Source organism: Danio aesculapii, chromosome 21, assembly GCF_903798145.1.
Source record: "Danio aesculapii chromosome 21, fDanAes4.1, whole genome shotgun sequence".
NCBI classification, from domain to species: Eukaryota; Metazoa; Chordata; class Actinopteri; order Cypriniformes; family Danionidae; genus Danio; species Danio aesculapii.
The window spans coordinates 27,025,094-27,044,200 of NC_079455.1; the positions used below are offsets into that span (position 1 = coordinate 27,025,094).

The following is a 19,107-nucleotide window of genomic DNA, read 5'->3' on the forward strand; positions in this document are numbered from 1 at the left end:
CTGAATTGTTTAATAACAAATTAAATGATTATTTAATCTATTGGGGTATTCTTCATGTATTCCCCCCAAAACACAACAAAACCCTTCTGTGCCATACAAAAACTAAATCGAGCTCGCCCTGTTTAAAACAATGACTCCCCACACTCCCTGAACGTCCATTTGTGTTTACCACGATGTCCACAAATTCTGCTGATAAACTAAGAAGGTTCTCTGTTAAAAAATGAGTCTCTGTTTTAGTAAAACCGACCCTCCTTCTCACTCGTGGACGAGCGCGACCGGAACCCAGATGCGTTCTCACCAGCGCGCGCCCTTTCTCCTGCTGCGCGCGCGCGCTCACCCGCCCGTCCGCACTCACGGCTCACGCGAGCGGAGAAATCAAAACACTCCAACCATCCACACTGAGAAACGACCGAGAAATCCTCGCTACTCAACGGACGAATGTTCAGCACTGAGCCCTCGCGGTGTTTGTCTCTCCGTGGACGCGAAAGAAGCGAGACGAATAACGTTAAATACGCCAGAGTTTGTGCGTTTCGCGGAGCGTTGTGATATTTCACTCAAGAAGTTTTAAAAACAAGTTTGGACCGGATTCTTTTAGGAGTTGGACGCTGTTAAGATCGCATCCCGTCTGCTGCTCGAGCGCATGTGAGGAGCTATCTGCTCAAGACTACAAAACATGGATTTATTGCCTCATTTAGCCATAAAACTTTGATAAACTGCGCGAGATTGCGTGTAGCAGCTGTTTTGCAGCCTTTCCCAGCATTTCTTGTTAAGGAAAATATCTATTGTTGTCCAGAGAGAAACATTTTTTTTGCTGTGACAGGACGCATTTGCAGAGCCAAATATGTCAGTTCATGATGAAGAAGAGGAAACTCAACTGATTCTCTAAGGAGAAAACGCGTCTAAATCACATTTTAGCGTCGTTATTTTCTTTATGTTCTGCAATAATGTGTCTTAACAATTTTATTATTTCGTAATTGCTCCATTCTGGACACACCGAACGGTTAGTTCTCAAACGAGGTGGGTTTATTTCCATAAAAAGTTTAATAAGCGTGTATATAATTGGGGAAGTCATTCCCACACAACCGACCTTAGGCAGTTTAGTGCCCTTTGGACCGCGGAGAGGAACTGGCATCATTTCTTGTCAGTTTTATCTTGGCACTTCTTTCGTTTGCGTGCGCTGGACTGCTCGTTTTCTTTATTCTTGCCCCTGTTTTGCTTCGTTCTTGCCAGTATGGAGGAGTGGAGGCAGTGCGGGCGCTGGCTGATAGACTGTAAGGTTTTGCCCCCGAACCACCGGGTCGTTTGGCCCTCGGCGGTGGTTTTTGACCTGGCCCAGGCGCTCAGAGATGGGGTGCTCCTGTGCCAGATGCTGCACAATCTGTCTCCCGGATCCGTGGACCTAAAACAGATCAACTTCCGCCCTCAGATGTCACAGGTAAGCCAGTTTTAATGTCTGTTTTTAAATGCCTGTGTTTTTATGACGGTCACATTTGCAGGGATGATTGAGGACAGTATTGACAGCTGGAGATGTGCCCATATGGTGCCACTCTAATTCTTATCAACAGGGGTCGTTGTCGAGCATTATTGGCGTAGCTGAGCAATCAGTCAAATATCTGTCACAATCGATTAATCTAAAATCTGTAATTTGATCATGAGCTAAGCTTTCTGATATGTTTTATTGTGTGATTAATATTATTTAAGATATTGTTTATATTTGCACATCCCGCAAATATCAAGTGTTTTGCAACTATTTGGATGCAACACACACACAGGTGTCCTAAACTTTTCTTAGCATGTAGATATTTATATTTATATGCATGGTGGATAAATTAGCCTGATTGTTTGAAAGCAAGCAAGGAAGTGTCTTAGGTGGTGCAGGGTTTAAAAGGTGAATGCTAAGAGAGTGCCAAGGCTCTTATCTGTGTAAACATAAACCAGGAAAAGCTGCAAGTTCTTCGTGGGTTTCAGGAATGTGACTTTCAGCCAGTTCTCTTTGTGAAGGAATGTGTGGTAAAAGCACTTCCTGCTAGTAAATGTGATGCGTTGGGGAGGAATGATATAGATTATTTCAAGTGTTGTCTGTTTTTGAATGGTTTTAAACACATGTCCTACTGTGTTTCACACATTTTCTGCATATGTTGTCAATGCTGAACTGAGTTTTGTGCTGAAAATAAACCCCTTTGTGATGTGATTTACATAACAGTGCTGAGTAGATTGGGATTTGCATTGCTGCTTATTCTAAAATGCTTGTAAGTAGTTGGATTAAAGTGAATCATCATTTTAAATCTTGATTTGACTTTCAAATCTGGACTAAATTAGTATCATGGTCTTACAGGTTTAAAAGTATAGCTTTGCTTTGCATATTTATAGGAATACAACACAATTCCAACTAAAACTCTAAAGAATCTCGATTTAAAGTAAAAAAATTTTAATCTTAATCTTAATTTTCTTAATTTGTGTGCATTACAACCTGCAGAGTGCGGATGTAAAATCTGTCAATCAGAGAGGTGGACAGTACCTGTTAGTCATCTTCAGGGGCTCTGGCCTCTGTTTTAAGGTCCCATGAAGTGCTTTAAAATGTGCATTTTTTTTTTCTCAGTTTGAATAATCTCATCTGGAAAAGGATAATGAAGAGAGGGTGGGACATAAAGTAGCTCCTCATGTTTTAAAAAAACAACCAATAGCGTTTTGTAAGGTGGCTGAGAGAGCTTAGCATGCTGCACTTTAAGAAAACACATGCATACAAAAAACTCCAGCAAAATGAGAAGATTTGCTGCAAATCCTCACAATGCAAACACATAAAAAAAAAACTGCAGCATTTTCACACAACGCAAACAATTTATTTTAAACATTTTACTATAACGCGCTACATTTTCTCACAAAGCACTGAACGTTATTTACAACTTTATTAGATGTTATTCACAGCCTATGCATGTTCTGTTCACTAAAGTAGGCATCATTGGCAGGCAATCGCACATCCTCTTGGTTGTAAACAAACAGCTCATGGTCAGCTCATGTGTTATTTAGCGGTCGCGACTACATCGTTATATTAAGACGAAATTACATATTTGGGTGAATTATAACTAATAAATATAAGTATATGACACTTTTAACGCCATTTGGAGGTGTCCATGTTGCTGTGAAGACTAAAGATGGACGCACGCTTCTCTAATGACCTTGAAAATATAATTGGATGAATCGCAGTAAAGCTGAATTAAGATTGTGTGTAGGGTCGAATCAAGATTGTGGTCTTTTTTTGATTGATCGTGCAGCCCTATCATGAAGGGTGCGGGCCATGTCAGATACTAGAGCATTTGATTGGTCAAAAATTTATCAGAAACTTGTCAGCGGCAATGGTGTAGTGGTTAGTGCGTTGACACATCCACTTCGGTGCTCACGGCGACCCGAGTTTGATTCCCACCGCGTGGTCCTATGCTGATCCTTCCCTTTTCTCTGCTCCCCAAGCTTTCCTGTCATTACTCTTTACTGTCCTATCAATTAAAGGTGAAAACCCTGAAAAAATAATTATAAAAAAAATTCATCAGAAATTGAAGTATGAGGTGACATGAAAAAAAATCGATGATCCATTTAAGCGGAAGTGACAGCTGCAAGCTGTGGATGTTCATATCAGGTTTATATCTTCTAATTGTAAATTGTCACTGTTTTGTAGCACACTTGCTTATAGATGTCCTTAAAACTAAGACTGTAACTAACATCTGAAACTAACATCTTATTTTTATTAATGTTTTGTTTTTAGACTTTGTTATATAAAATGCTAATCTGGAACAAAGATCAGCTGAAATAAGAGAAAAACAGAAAGAAAACATTTTCAGATTGTTTGTTTGAAAACTAAAACGTCCTGTTCTGAATCATTAGTCGTTGATCATTGTATTTGATTTTACAACACATCTATAATTTCCAGTACTTCACAATTATTTGTTGGTCATTTTTATATTTTTTTTTGTAGAAAATAATTGACCTGAAACCAAGCTTCTCTGAGACCCTGAAAACTCCAGATCATGAGCTGATCATGTGTAAATGAACACTGTGCAATGTTCCGTTCTTGTAATGCACATATCTACCTCTGCAATGCAAAAGTGTGCTCATTTTTGCCATAGTTTTACAACTTCAGATTTAGCTGCCTTTGGGAGAAATGACTAGGAATAATAAATGGCAGAAAACGATCAAACTACTTGCTCTGCAAACAAGTGTGTGCATGACTATACATGAAAAGTAGAATAATAAAATAAAAAAAAAGATTTGTTTGCAACATCAAGCAGTCTAACAAGCTATTTTTAACATCTAAAAATCAATAGAACTGAAGGAGACCGGAAGTTCTTAAGCCAAAATCATTCCAATGGCCGCTCCTGCTTGTACATGAAGAATAAGGTCAATATATTTATGTAATTATATTGCAGTCTATTTTATCTTAGCTAATTGTGCAGTCATAACCAGTTTAAAACAATGATTTAGATGTTAAAAATAGAATGTGATCTGTTACAGAACACCTAGATATTCTTGCCCTAGATAACTTGGCTGTTGATTTAAATGGTCCAAGCATTAAAATCCCTTTGCAAATGCAAATCTTTGTTTTCACAGTGAATGTGGACCAGATATGTGCTCAGCAAAGAGTTCTATAGTGGTCTTCCATTGCCCATGGTGTGATTTATCCCTGTACAGATGCTTTTCTATGACTATATAGCTGTTTTCTCCCAGCACTTGTAGGCTTTTGTTTTAGCAGTTATTGCTGAGGCAGTCATAGGGACCTTTGATCCTCCCATAACCGTAACTTCCCCAGCATGGAAGGTTTTGTGTGGCATTACGTTGTGACAAATTGGTTGAAAGGGAGATCTGGCAGCACAATGGAAGCTGTGATTTATACCCAGCAAAGGTCACTGTGTGCTTTGATACACAGTGGTTGTTAATTTACTACCTCCATTAAATCAGGATGAAGTGATTATGTGGGCTGTTTGTGGTGGATGTCCATCGATACTGAAGCTTCTGCTGTTCTGCATGCTTCACGTGTTGCACATGGGTGCAGTACACCTTTTTCATAATAAAGGTTCTTGTGATCGTCACTCATACCTGTGTTTTACTGGTAAGTCTGAAAGGGCAGCCTCAGGTTTTAGTTAATAGACAAGAAGTGTCTCTGAAAAGAATCTTGCTTGGGCATTGTTTAGCAAAGAATGTTGCAATTATAAATCCAAGCCGTGTGGCAGTACTGTTGGTGTCAGCAGAGAGATGCTTTTTATTTTCTCTCAGATATTTGTTTGCATCACATATTCATGAATGTTTTATTTGTTGAAACTGCAAGAAATTTGCTCTGTTTCGCTCAGTGGGACGAGCAATATTTAGATTAGATGTGAGCTTTATCAGAGGAAATTTTGAGATTTAAGAAATAACTTAAACTGTGTATAGTCTTTATGGGTTTATGATTTATGATATTTTTAATATTTGAAAGAAATATGTGATTTTGTCAAAAATATCTCCATCTTTTAATGAGTGTGTTTTATGAGCTGGAACCTTAAATAAATGACAAAAATAATTGACATAATAAACTTGTATTTAATGAGTCAAGTAATGAATTGAATCATGCCTCATTCAGACTAGCAGCGACTTTGCAGGGGTATATACAGCACGAATACAACTGGCCTCTGAACAAGCTGAGAGAGGATGCTGTGAGCTCTACTGATGTTCCTATTGTCTGTCGCTCAAGAAAGCCGCTCTTCATTTGCATAAAGTTGAAGGATTCTCAACTTTGTCGCGTCACTCGACACGCCCACCTGGTTGCCAATGGCTGCTGTCGCTCGCGTAGATGGACGTCGTCGGAAATCCACACTCTTCCTTGAAATGAACGGTCGCTTGCCGCTTTGCCGCTGCAATTCGCTTGTAGTGTGAATGAGGCTTCATTCATTCAGAGTGATTGGTTTAAAATGACAGATAAATTTGTGATGTTTCCAGCATCTGCCAACTCACCTAATGAGTATTAAATCATTTTATCTCAGAATAACTATCATCATATCTTGTACGCATAAAAACTTAAACATCTTTATAAGCTGTCAAAATAAACGGTTTCACTTGAACAAACTGCACTATTAGGTGTGGAATGTACTTTTCAAAGCATTGAAGTCAGTTGTTAAAATGTGTTTTTTCTTTTGAGTTTTAATTTTCAACAGGAATAAAATAGAATTTGATAAAAAAATGTTTTATAAAACTCTAAAAATTTAGTTGCATAATTTATAAAATTATGTAAATGTAGTTATTAATGTTAAACCGTAGAAGTTTCATTATTTCAATTATTAGGACAGGCGTTTTGATTACTAAAATTCAGTTCAACAATATGGACCCCTGACTCTTGTACATACATTAAGATATATGCGGTCAAAAAAAAATCTCAATGAAACAATCTTGCATAAATACATGTTATAGTTTGAATAAATTCTGTCACATGGAAATTATCATAAATTATGTCACTATAATGTTATCAAGATTCATCAAGTGGTTACTGCTTTTAGACTCAAGATGTGTTTGCATACTTGATAAAATCACCTTACACGTTGTTAAAACTGTTATGATGTTGTTAGACAATAAACACAGCACACCCCTACTCCCCAAGAGAACTTGACCGTACACTTACTGTATGGAAAGAACTCTGTAAAATTGTTATTCTGAAAATTTCTGTTTCCTTGTTTTGAAGGACATAAAATAAATAATTATAATGTTTTGGATAAACTATCCCTTCATACGTTTTTGTTATGTGCTGATATGTTTTTTAATATTTAGTCAGAATTATTTTGTAATAATGCTGTTTAGTTAAATAGTTCTGCCTTTTAGATGAACACAATAGAACACAATACATTGAAGTGGATCTGAAGTCCCAGGAGGAAGGGGCAGGTCATTTCCTCTGGCTCTGTCTGACAGACGTAGCTCAGTGGGTTTGAATTTTTTAAGTCTGCATTGTTCTTCCATTTTTTTTTTTTTTTTTTTTTTTACTATTTTATTTACCTTCGGTGGTTGGTAGGAACTAATACCTTAGAGATGACTCAGGTGCCAGTATTGAGAATGTGTGTTTTTGCATGCAGTACCTGTGTGTCAAGTCATATTGATCAGCTGGTTTGTCTATAAGCTGACATACAAGCGATCTGCTGATGAAGTGCAGCTCTAAAATGCTCCAGTGTCCCCGTATCTGTGAATTCGGTGAACCAATGACCTTCACGGCTAAACACAATCTTTTCTGTTGAGCATGTGAACACAATGACAAATCAGCACTGTTTAGGAATGTGCTCAACAGTGCATAAATGTTTGGGGGAAATTGACGTTTTTAAAACTTCAGTACCGATTGGTATCGAATTTCAGTATCGTGACAACCCTAGCATGGAGAATAGGGGCTTTGATGATTAAACCCAGAGTTGAATGGCGATGTGGTATAATGACGTGTGAGCATTTGGAGTGTTTGGAGTCATGCGGCATTGCTTTTGGATCTTAAATGAATGCAGATAAGATCATCAGCCTGTCAGGCCTAATTCAGAGGTATTTATTCAATTCGCAAAACTGCATTAAACTGAACTGGTAGCTCCGGAAGAGGAGCTATTATATTCAGTTTAGGTACCAGTTTTTCTGTAGCAGAGAAGTGGGTGTGATGTGAGGTCAGCCTTTTTTTTTTTCTCCCACTAGGTTAATTTAATCTATAAGCGTGGCCTTTCTCTGACCTTTGACCCCTGACAGCTGGCGCAGGTAATTTCATCAATAGAGCTTGTTAGGGACACTTCCTGGATCGTGCAGCTGTGACCAGAGAAAGTGAATGGGATTGTAAAATGGTCAGAACTCAGAGACTACTCAATGAAATTACAGTATACTCGAATCTGCTTTATTTGCAGACAAAAGACAGGAGATTAAACAAACACAATGCTTGTCTGTGGATGCCAGGGCTTGATCTCTCATGTTTGTGTGTTCTTTTGTGTTCCGTCGGGTCTGTTGGAATGCGTGGAACAGTTTACTCACTGGTTCCGGATCCTTCTACACCGAGACCCTTTATTAAGGAACAGAGAAAGCAGCAAGTTTACAAGGATTAAACAAGACCTCACACCATGACCAGACATGTTTAGGAACCCACGCTTCGTCCGTATATTTGATAGATTGATCTCATGTTGCCTGAGCTCATGAGAGAATATTATTGCAATTCACGGTAGCTCTGCTTGGCCAAATTGCTATTGTTTAGAGGGAGGATCATGTTGAAAGCCACATGATATATGAAACCTTTCAAAAGAATTCATAACCAAGCGCACTGCTGGAGAAAATCAGAGAGCGTGGCATGCAATCAGCAGGACGTCTGCACACCATTTATTTATATATTTTGTTTGCTTTGGATGGGTGCAATATTGCATCCATAACAACACTATACATAAGCATGAGATTATCTGAAGAGTGACTCTTAATAGCTAGGAAAGTGGGGCCATGGGAAGGGAAATGATAATTGAGAGATTGAGCCGTTGCGTAATGTTTCGAACTCTCTTTCTCTCTTGCAGCAAATAATTATTTTTCATTTTAATGCCTGGATCGTTTGGTGGCCTTTAGACTCCATGCAGCCACGAGGAGATGGAGTCCCTGCAGGGCTTTGGGACGACAACTCCATCACATATGACGAGATATGAAGTAAAGAGGAACCCACACAGGGAGCTTATGTTCGTAAATGAGACCCCATCTGTGAGCAGTTTGTTGTGGAATATTAACACAGATGAGCCGGGGAATCAGCCCTGACTTTCAGAGCGCACTGAGCCGGGCATGGGCACACAGCACCCGGAGGCGTAGAAGGGGCAGTAAGGCACAACCAACAGATGGCTGTTTCTTTTTTTTTTTTGACAGGCAACATCTTCATACACCATCATCTCCTGTATAAACTCCTAGCCAACATTCAACCTGTCTTTTCTCATTGCCTCATCTTCTGGTGAAGTCTCAAACTCCTAAGCACTCTTGAATCCTGCCGCGGGATGTTTAAGGCATAGAAAGAGTAGCTGTCAATCCTCAAAAGACTGTCTCTTTCACACTCCCACGTTTCTCTCGTGTGCTAGTTTTTGTGATGCAGCCTACTGTGCTATTTGCTGCGGATTGATTCTAGCTTCTTTGACTGGGTTGGAGATGACTATCAGTACAGAGTGGTGAGGAGAAGCAAACAGTCCTACTCCATACACACTTCCATCTGACAGTCCCTCATTGGGTACGATGATAAGCTTCTTAATATTTTTTTTTTATACTATCTCTACCATCAATTTTAGAGACGATCGTCTTTAGAGACCTAGTTCGTTTGCAGTCCCTGTTTAGTAACATTTTAGGGTGTTCAGATTATTTTTCCCACCAACACAAAGCTAACCAATATCCCATTACTGACCAGAATTGATCATATCTCATAAATGGCTTTGAAACAGGAGGAGGGGCTGTGCAGAGGTAGAAATAGCAACATTAGAGAGTCCTGTAAAAGGCTGCTGTGTATTGATCTTATCCCCAGCTGACATGCTCGTTAATCATGCAAACAGGAAGTTGTGTATCGTTTCCACCCTTCTCCTCGGTGCTTCCCTGTGAGGAGACTCTCGATTAATTGCAGTTCTGCTGGTAAACTAAGCTCAAAAATGAAGCTGGACACTAGGACAGGGTTTTTGCTGCATAGAGAATTACAAGGCACCTCCACCTTAACAGTCACAGATAGGCATGGGACGATAACCGTTTTCAAGGTATACAGCGGTTTGGAAAAGTCAAGGTTTTAATAACGCTAAAATTTTCTGTAATACCGTCTCTAAGGTATGTGTAAGGTTTTTTTATTTAATTTTATTTTTATTTTTATCTCCGGCAGAAAAATTACCCAAAGATTCTGTTTTAAATTGTAAAGAAAATTGTGTTTTGGAAACTAATGAAGATAGCAGAAGTCAATGATTCATTTTTGAATTATATAACCTGATGTGTTTACTGCACCAAAATATCATAAATATAAAAAAAATAGAATATATTGTTTTCAAAGGGGAAAAAAATGTTTATTACCCAGACATTTAAAAGAATATATTTAACAGCAGTGAGCACAATACCATGATACCGTGAAACCGTGATATTTTCATCCAAGGTTATCATATCATGTAGACTCTTATATACCGGCCCAGTCACAGCTACCAACAGGCATTCAAGGGATGCTCAAACACTGGTCATGTGTTTAATTACATTCAGGGCTTGCAAAATCTGGTAGCCCGACGCCCCAGGGCTTTTATTTTTTTAGTTGGGCTACCCAAATCCTTCTACATACTGCCCTGCGGGCTAATGGGAGGAAAAATATATTTCAATGCTTTTATATTCTCTCACAAACTGTTATGGCAGCAATAAAATCACTTGTTGATAATAAAGGAGAAAAGCCACAATATTATAAACTACCTCCCAAATAACGTAACATTGTGTTTCTGTCAGTTTAATCGCTTGTTCTGTACTGAAGTGCAGTGCACTGAAGCACACAAACACTTGTCATTTACTTAGAGATCGCACTGATATAAGATTCAGATAAAGGAATAGCCTAAGTTAAGTTTGAAAAATGTAATAATCATTCATTCATTCATTTTCTTAGTCCCTTTATTAATCTGGGGTTGACATGGTGGAATGAACCGCCTTATCCAGCAAATGTTTTACACAGCGGATGCCCTTCCAGCCGTAACCCTTCACTGGGAAACATCCATACACACTCATTCACACAATTTATTTATAGTGCATGTGTTTGGACTGTGGGGGAAACCGGAGCACCCGGAAGAAACCCACACAAACACGGGGAGGACATGCAAACTCCACACAGAAATGCCAACTGCCCCAGGCGAGGCTCTAACCAGCGACCTTCTTGCTGTGATGGGATTGTCCTACCCACTGCGCCACCGTGACGCCCTCTGTAATAATCTAATCCTTTGACGCCCACTGTAATATGTAAATCACGTTTACATCTATAGCAACAGCATAAACAGAACATATTCATTACATTACCTTACATGCCAGCTTCAAATAATGACTTCAACAGAGTAAATAATAATTACATTTATTCAGGGGCAAAAAAATATTAATAAACATTAAACAAAAAAAAAATATTTATAACACATTAATTTCTTACCTCAGAATTGTACAGAACTGTACAGTTTAATATAGGACAAGTACATCACATTATGTTAGACCTGTCTCAGCTTTGCGCAATTCAATATATATATATATATATATATATATATATATATATATATATATATATATATATATATATATATATATATATATATATATATATATATATATATATATATATATATATATATATATATATATATGCAATTATTCAATATTAGTATCAAGATACTTTAGTTATTCATTCAGAAATAACTCATTTTTAAACAATGCGGGTGTAACACGGGGAGTGACAGAAACAACTGAGGTAGGATCCACGTGCAGGTTTATTCGTTGTCAGAGAAGCAATGGTCAACACAGGTGCAAACAGATGTATATAGGCAGTCCAGAATCGTAAACAGTCACAGGCGAGAGGTCGGAAGGCAGGCGGCAGACAAGGATAACTCAGTAGACAAGGCTAGGGTAAACACACGGTGAAACAAGACAAAGGAAACGCGTTGTAAAGTCACTATACAGTAGACAAGACTCGGCACAGGCAGGGAGTGAGTGTGATGTATAAATAGTGTGTGTAATCAGTCCAGAAGTTGCAACAGCTGTGGGAGTCTAATCAATGGAAATGGGGAAGCATGTGTGTGTGTGTGAACAGAGTGCATGTGTGAATATGTAGTTCATGAATGGCGGATTTGTAGTCCATGTGTGAGAGAACCAGCGACCTGGTATGATCGTATGAGTATGATCGCTGGTGATCGTGACAGAGCCCCCCCTCTAAGAGTGGCTTCCAGACACTCCTAAAACTGATCAGGCGGGAGGTGGAGCGGAGGCGGAAGAGGGGGAGGGATGGAGGTCCAGGACCATGTAGAGGAGGAGGACCTGGAGCATGAAGCTGAGGAAGGCCTGGAGAGTGGAGCTGCGGAGGGCCTGGAGCGTGGAGCTGCGGAGGGCCTGGAGCGTGGAGCTGCGGAGGGCCTGGAGCGTGGAGCTGCGGAGGGCCTGGAGCGTGGAGCTGCGGAGGGCCTGGAGAGTGGAGCTGCGGAGGGCCTGGAGAGTGGAGCTGCGGAGGGCCTGGAGAGTGGAGCTGCGGAGGGCCTGGAGAGTGGAGTTGAGGAGAGCCTAGAACCTTACTCTCCGCAGACATCGGCGGGTCATATGAACCTGGTGGCCATTCAGGAAGCTTAGGCGGCGACCATTCAGGGAGCGCAGGCGGCGGCCATTCAGAAAGCTCAGGCGGAGTTGGCAGCCATTCAGGAAACTCAGGCGTCAGCAGCCATTCAGGAAGCGCAGGCGTCAGCGGCCATTCAGGAAGCGCAGGCGGCGGTGGCCATTCAGGAAGCGCAGGCGGCGGCGGCCATTCAGGAAGCGCAGGCGGCGGCGGCCATTCAGGAAGCGCAGGCGGCGGCGGCCATTCAGGAAGCGCAGGCGGCGGCCATTCAGGAAGCGCAGGCGGCGGCGGCCATTCAGGGAGCTCAGGCGGCGGCGGCCATTCAGGGAGCTCAGGCGGCGGCGGCGGTTCAGGAAGCTCAGGCGGCGGCGGTTCAGGAAGCTCAGGCGGCGGTGGCGGGCATTCAGGAAGCTCAGGCGGCAGCCATTCAGGAAGCGCAGGCGGCGGCCATTCAGAAAGCTCAGGCGACGGCCATTCAGAAAGCTCAGTCGGCGGCGGCCATTCAAGAAGTTCAGGCGGCGGTGGCAGCCATTCAGGAAACTCAGGCGGCGGTGGCAGCCATTCAAGAAGCTCAGGCGGCGGTGGCAGCCATTCAAGAAGCTCAGGCGGTGGCGGCAGCCATTCAAGAAGCTCAGGCGGCGGTGGTAGCAGCTCTGGCAGCAGTGGTGGCTGTGGCTCTGGCAGTTCTGGCAGCAGTGGCTCTGGCAGCAGCTCTGGCAGCTCTGGCAGTACTGGCAGCAGTGGCTCTGGCGGCGGCAGTGACTCTGGCAGCTGTTCTGGCGGTGACTGAGTGTCTGGCAGCTCTGGAGGTGACTGAGGATCTGGCAGTTCTGGAGAATTTGGCAGCTCTGGCAGAGACTGAGGATCTGGCAGCTCTGGAGGATCTGGCAGCTCTGGAGGATCTGGCAGCTCTGGAGGATCTGGCAGCTCTGGAAATGACGGAGGATCTGGCAGCTCTGGAGAATCTGGCAGCTCTGGAGGATCTGGCAGCTCTGGAGGATCTGGCAGCTCTGGAGGATCTGGCAGCTCTGGAGGATCTGGCAGCTCTGGTAGTACTGGCGGCAGTGGCTCTGGCAGCGGTTCTGGCAGCTCTGGCGGCAGTGGCTCAGGCAGTGGCTCTGGCAGTAGTGGCTCTGGCGATGGCCTTTCAGGAACTGGAACTATGGCAGGAACAAAGGCAGGAACAGACTCGGAACAGGAAACCATCTTGTGAGCCGGAGAACTGGAAGCAGCCATCTTGTGAGCTGGAGGACTAGAAGCGGCCATCTTGTGAGCTGGAGGACTAGAAGCGGCCATCTTGTGAGCTGGAGGACTAGAAGCGGTCATCTTGTGAGCTGGAGGACTAGAAGCGGCCATCTTGTGAGCTGGAGGACTAGAAGCGGCCATCTTGTCAGCTGGAGACAGGAGTATGGGTGTTGCCAGCATTAATGTGTCCGTGGGATGTACAGCAAGCCCTGTTGTCTTCTGGTCCTGCTGTACATTGCCCCCTCCCAAAAAATATTTAGGGGTCTCCTCCACCTCGCCAACGGTGAAGGGGGACCCACTCAGTTGTAGTGCAAGATCAATGTAATTTTCTAAAGTTCCATGGGGTTCATGCAAAGGCATAGTGGAATACAGGGGCTCAGAAAGTCCTCCACGGAAGAAAATCATCAAACACAACTCACTCATAGATGTTAGGTGTGCCAGTTCGATGAATTCCTCCACGTACTCCTCAATAGACCGGGCTTCCTGACGAAGACGTATTATTGCGATACCCGCTGGATCCATGTCTTGGCCGAGTCTTCTGTAACACGGGGAGTGACAGAAACAACTGAGGTAGGATCCACGTGCAGGTTTATTCGTTGTCAGAGAAGCAATGGTCAACACAGGTGCAAACAGATGTATATAGGCAGTCCAGAATCGTAAACAGTCACAGGCGAGAGGTCGGAAGGCAGGCGGCAGACAAGGATAACTCAGTAGACAAGGCTAGGGTAAACACACGGTGAAACAAGACAAAGGAAACGCGTTGTAAAGTCACTATACAGTAGACAAGACTCGGCACAGGCAGGGAGTGAGTGTGATGTATAAATAGTGTGTGTAATCAGTCCAGAAGTTGCAACAGCTGTGGGAGTCTAATCAATGGAAATGGGGAAGCATGTGTGTGTGTGTGAACAGAGTGCATGTGTGAATATGTAGTTCATGAATGGCGGATTTGTAGTCCATGTGTGAGAGAACCAGCGACCTGGTATGATCGTATGAGTATGATCGCTGGTGATCGTGACAGCGGGTGTGCGAGTCTGTGTGAGTGAAAAGCGCGTGCAGAACAGATGCACATGCTTAAGAAAGAAAGAATACACGTTATAAGCTAATAAGGATAAGTTAATGTCATCTGTCTGCTTTTTATGGTTATTCAACAGGATCAGTAAACAATTGACAGTCAGCCTTTAAAAGGAAATGTCCTTTATTTTTGACACTTAAAGGGATAGTTAAAGTGGCAAGTCACCCAAAAATGAAAATGAACCTACTATTTACTCCCTTCACTTGTTTCAAACCTGTTTGACTTTTTATTCTTTCTGTTAAACACAGATAAAGATATTTTGAAGAAAACATTTTATGTTTAAAAGAGAAAGAAATACAAACAGGTCTGAAACGAGTGAAGGATGAAAAAATAATGACACAATTTTCCAGTTTGGGTGAAATATGTAATTGTCTTCTCTACCACAGAGCTAAAATCATACAGATTTTACAGGTAGCAATACGTTAGTTATATAAGAACTTATCCAAAATAACCACAAGGAAACATATTATTTATTTATATTTTATTTAGATTATAAATATACTATGTCTAATGTCTTTATAGCTGCAAAACATAACCTAAACAATGTTCATTTAACAACATTTTTTAGTTATTTAAAAGAGTAATTAAATAAAAACTTTCAAAAGTTAAATAATACAATTTTGGTTATTTAAAAACAAATATATAGCCTATTACAAATGCCATTATATCTTTTTTATTTAGTAAATAATGTATTTTCTATTTGAGCTATTTTAATTTATATTTGGGCTACCAAAAACTGCGCCTCCAGTGCCTAGACTGCAGCTCCACACAGGAAGTTTGGCCGGAAGAATAACGGTTGTGTAATTGGTAAAGGTTTTTTTTTTTTTTCCTTTTCCTTCTCGCCACTGTCTTGCATGGATCGGGACTTGTGGAGCTGCGCTTTGGTGGATTCGCTCTACAGTGTTTGAACTTTCAGCAGTGAAATTTAAACCACACTGAATTAAACTAAACTGAACTTCAACTCTGAAATCTGGACTATGTTAAGCTGCTTTGTCACAATCTACATTGTGAAAAACGCTATATGAAAAAACATGAATTGTATTGAATTGAACCAAAAACAGTGCCTGCCATGCTACCAGGAATTGAGAAATTTTGCGAGCCCTGACATTTAATGTTAGCCTTAGGAAAAATGAAATGATTGGTATACCATTTCCACCTCATTTTGAGCCAGCTCATTTTACATCATTCACTATTTTATAAAGCTCTCTGCTTTCTGCGGTTAAACTAAATCTGCTCAGTGCATTTTTAAAATCTAGTTTTTCAGCTCTACAGAAAATTTAAAAAAAGGAATAATTATGTGGGATCAATTAGTAAACATGTTGTCGCCTAAAACACTTCTTTTCTTATGATTTAGCTGTAATCCATTTGAGAGTAATGAAACACTGGAGTACAAGCTGCGTTTATTAAAGCGTTTTTGTTAACAAGTACATGATGGAGGGTTCTATCGACGGCACGTGACTACAACAGGGAGAGGGGGATAATTTACAACAGTTAAATGGTTTTAATTTTGGTGAGTAATTATTTACAGCCCTCTGTGCGTTTTAGCAGGTTTGCTATGGAGATGTTAAAAATTATTTATTATTATTATTCTAGATAATGTTGGATTCTGTGCAATGATTTTTAGTAATCAGTCAGCAAAGAAAGATCCAGTAGAGCAATCCCATGTGTCTTTTTGTACTTCATTTATTTCTTTAATTCCTAATGAACTTTATTATAGCTCAAACTTGGCATGCATTATAATGAACGTACCTAATTGTCCGTTATTCCTCTTGATATTGAAATGTTGATTATTTAATAATATATATTTTAAATTTTAGGTATTGTGTGAGGGGCAATGTGCCATTCCATTACAAAAGTGAAATGATTAGACTTATTTCAGAACAGTCAAGAACCAGTTACATAAATATAGCCATTGTGTTATGATTCTGTCTCAAACCTGGGACACACAAAGCTGACATCAAAGAAATAGCTAGACATGGGCCGGTATAAGATTCCGACGGTATGATAACCTTGGATAAAAATATCACGGTTTCACGGTATTGTGATTACTGCTCTAAAATATATTCTTTTTAAATGTCTATACTGTAAAAAAATGTTCTGTTATTTTACGTTTTTTTTTTTACACTGGCAGCTGGGGTGCTGTAAAAACAACTTAAAATCACGGCCATTAAATTACAGAAAATTATTTTAAAATAACAGATGTTAAATGACAGAAATTTACTAGAATTTTTTTTAAAAGGCCATTTTTGGAATGTAATGTCTGTTATTTTACGTTTTTTCCGGCACCCCAGTTGCCAGTAAAAAAAACTTAAAATAACAGATATTTCTTACAGTGTAGGTAAAACACAACAACTCCCCCCCCCCCCCCCCTTTGAACACAATATATGTTATTTTGAGAAATATTTTAAATATTTTGGAACAGTAAACATGTCGGGCTAAATATTTCAAATGAATTATTGACTTCTGCTGTCTTCATTTGTTTTAAAAACTCAAATTTCTTCACATTTTAAGACGGCATCTTTGAATCTCTTTTCTGCTCGAGATACTGTTGTCCTAAAAAACAAACTAAAATAACGTTAATAAAGAATCGTATATACAACAGGAACGGTACAAACGGACGACAGCCAACTGAAATAAGTATTCTGCCTACATGCAAGGATGTACCTTTCCTTTATCGTCATTTCACAAAGGGAAAGTGGAACTAGTGTTGCACACAAATAAACCATAAATAAAGCAGTGTTTACTTACCATTTTCAAACTATTTTTTGCTCACCACAGTGAGATTCGCTCGTGAAACCATATCTGATAATTTGATAACATGTATAGTTTTCAAATATTTAAGACGTGAAATTATGTGTGATCTATATTGACTTGTGTCATTTGCTTAGTTTTGTCACTTCCGTTTTTGTTTTGCACTCATAGCAGAAAGGCAAATCCGAGCGCTTTCTTTTACTGCTGGCCAGTGCCAATTCTACATGCCAAATTAGGCAAATTACCTCCTATGTGAGTTTGACGAGAGGTGACATGTGGAACACACCAAAAAAAACTAGTGTTCCTCCTAACGGCCCGTCATGTCCAAAGGCAGACTGTGAGGTTGGTGTGTGCCAGCCTTAAAAATTATGTTTGACCAACTAGCAGCACCACACTAAAATGTTATGGTCATCAAAAAAATTCATGACAAACCTTTTAAGACTGTTTAAGGTGTTGCATCCAGCCACAGTTTCCATTCTTGATGTGCCTAAAGTAGACATGGGCCAGTATAAGAATCTGATGTTATAAAAACATTTCACGGTATTGTGATTACTGCTGTAATATACATTTTTTTTAAATCTCTGGGTAAAACATAAAACCCTTTTTCCCCTTTGAACATATTATATTTTATTTTAAGGAACATTAAAAGCATTTTGGAGCAGTAAACATGTCAGGCTAAATAATTCAAATTAAGCATTGACTTCTGCTGTCTTCATTAGTTTAAAAAAAAAAAAAAACAGATTTCATTACATCTTAAAATGGCATCTTTGGATCATTTTTCTGCTAGATATTCCAGAAAAAAAAAATAAATAAAAAAAATCGCATGTATATCATAGGAACAGTATAGCAGAAAATTTTGCGGTTTTAAAATCTTGACCATTCCAAACTGCGGTGTACCTTGAAAACGGTTATCGTCCCATGCCTAGCCTAAAGCCTGACTTAAACATCATTTGATTGATTTAGTGAGCAGTTAAACACCTAACTAAAGTGACTTTGTAAATTAAATTGAATGGAATATTTTCATTAACACTTTTCTCACATTCAGTTTTTTTTATAATTATTAGTTAATCTACATAATCTTATATGCATCTTTATTATGTGGCCCTAGATCCTAATTATCTCACATGTGATTATAACAGTGGGGGTTTTCTTTGCCTCACAAAACTTGAATGGAGCCTTTCTGGATCAGGAACAAACAAAAAAAAAATTGTTGCGTGTCACCATCTGTTTGATTATAAATATGGAAATCCAGGTTGATTTTCATCTATCCTGTCAGTCTGGTGTGTGTCAGTAGGCAAATGTTCCTGGGTTTTTGTGCAGGGCCAGCTGCTGTCACAGGGAAAAGACTGTTAGAAGCAAACATTTTTGTCAGAGAGAGACAGGTTATTTATGTATTAGGCTTGTAGCAATAATCAATCGTCTTATCTCACAACTCATGGACATGACCTCAATATTTTTTGCAGATGCAGTATATATCGCCCATACATAAAAGCCAATGTCACCAAAATTCTAGCTGATTGTACATCTGTCATCTCATCCAATCTTTATTGGAGGTGACAGTGTCAGTATGGTTAAAAAAAACATTTACTAGAAAATTACTTGCTAAAAATTACTGTAGTATATTTTTATGTAGGTGCCTAACAACTGAAAATAGATCTGGTAGAGGAAATGGCCTATTCAGTCACCTGTGTGACAGTCTAAAATGACTTTGTTAAATATGTCTTTTTAGTTCTTGTTAGCTTGCACTTTT

At 40.1% G+C, this 19,107-nt stretch overlaps 1 protein-coding gene across 4 annotated transcripts in view; it reads left to right on the forward strand.

Annotated features, from left to right (window-relative positions):
- Window positions 1–345: 345 nt before the first annotated feature.
- The window catches only part of vav2 (vav 2 guanine nucleotide exchange factor), a 241,779-nt gene continuing 223,017 nt past the window's right edge, over window positions 346–19,107 (forward strand). For all 4 annotated transcript variants that reach the window (XM_056445791.1, XM_056445793.1, XM_056445792.1 and 1 more), the window contains exon 1: window positions 346–1,435. In XM_056445791.1, coding sequence (XP_056301766.1) covers window positions 1,232–1,435 — 204 coding nt within the window. In that variant the 5' untranslated portion in view covers window positions 346–1,231. The remainder of the gene's footprint in view (window positions 1,436–19,107) is intronic.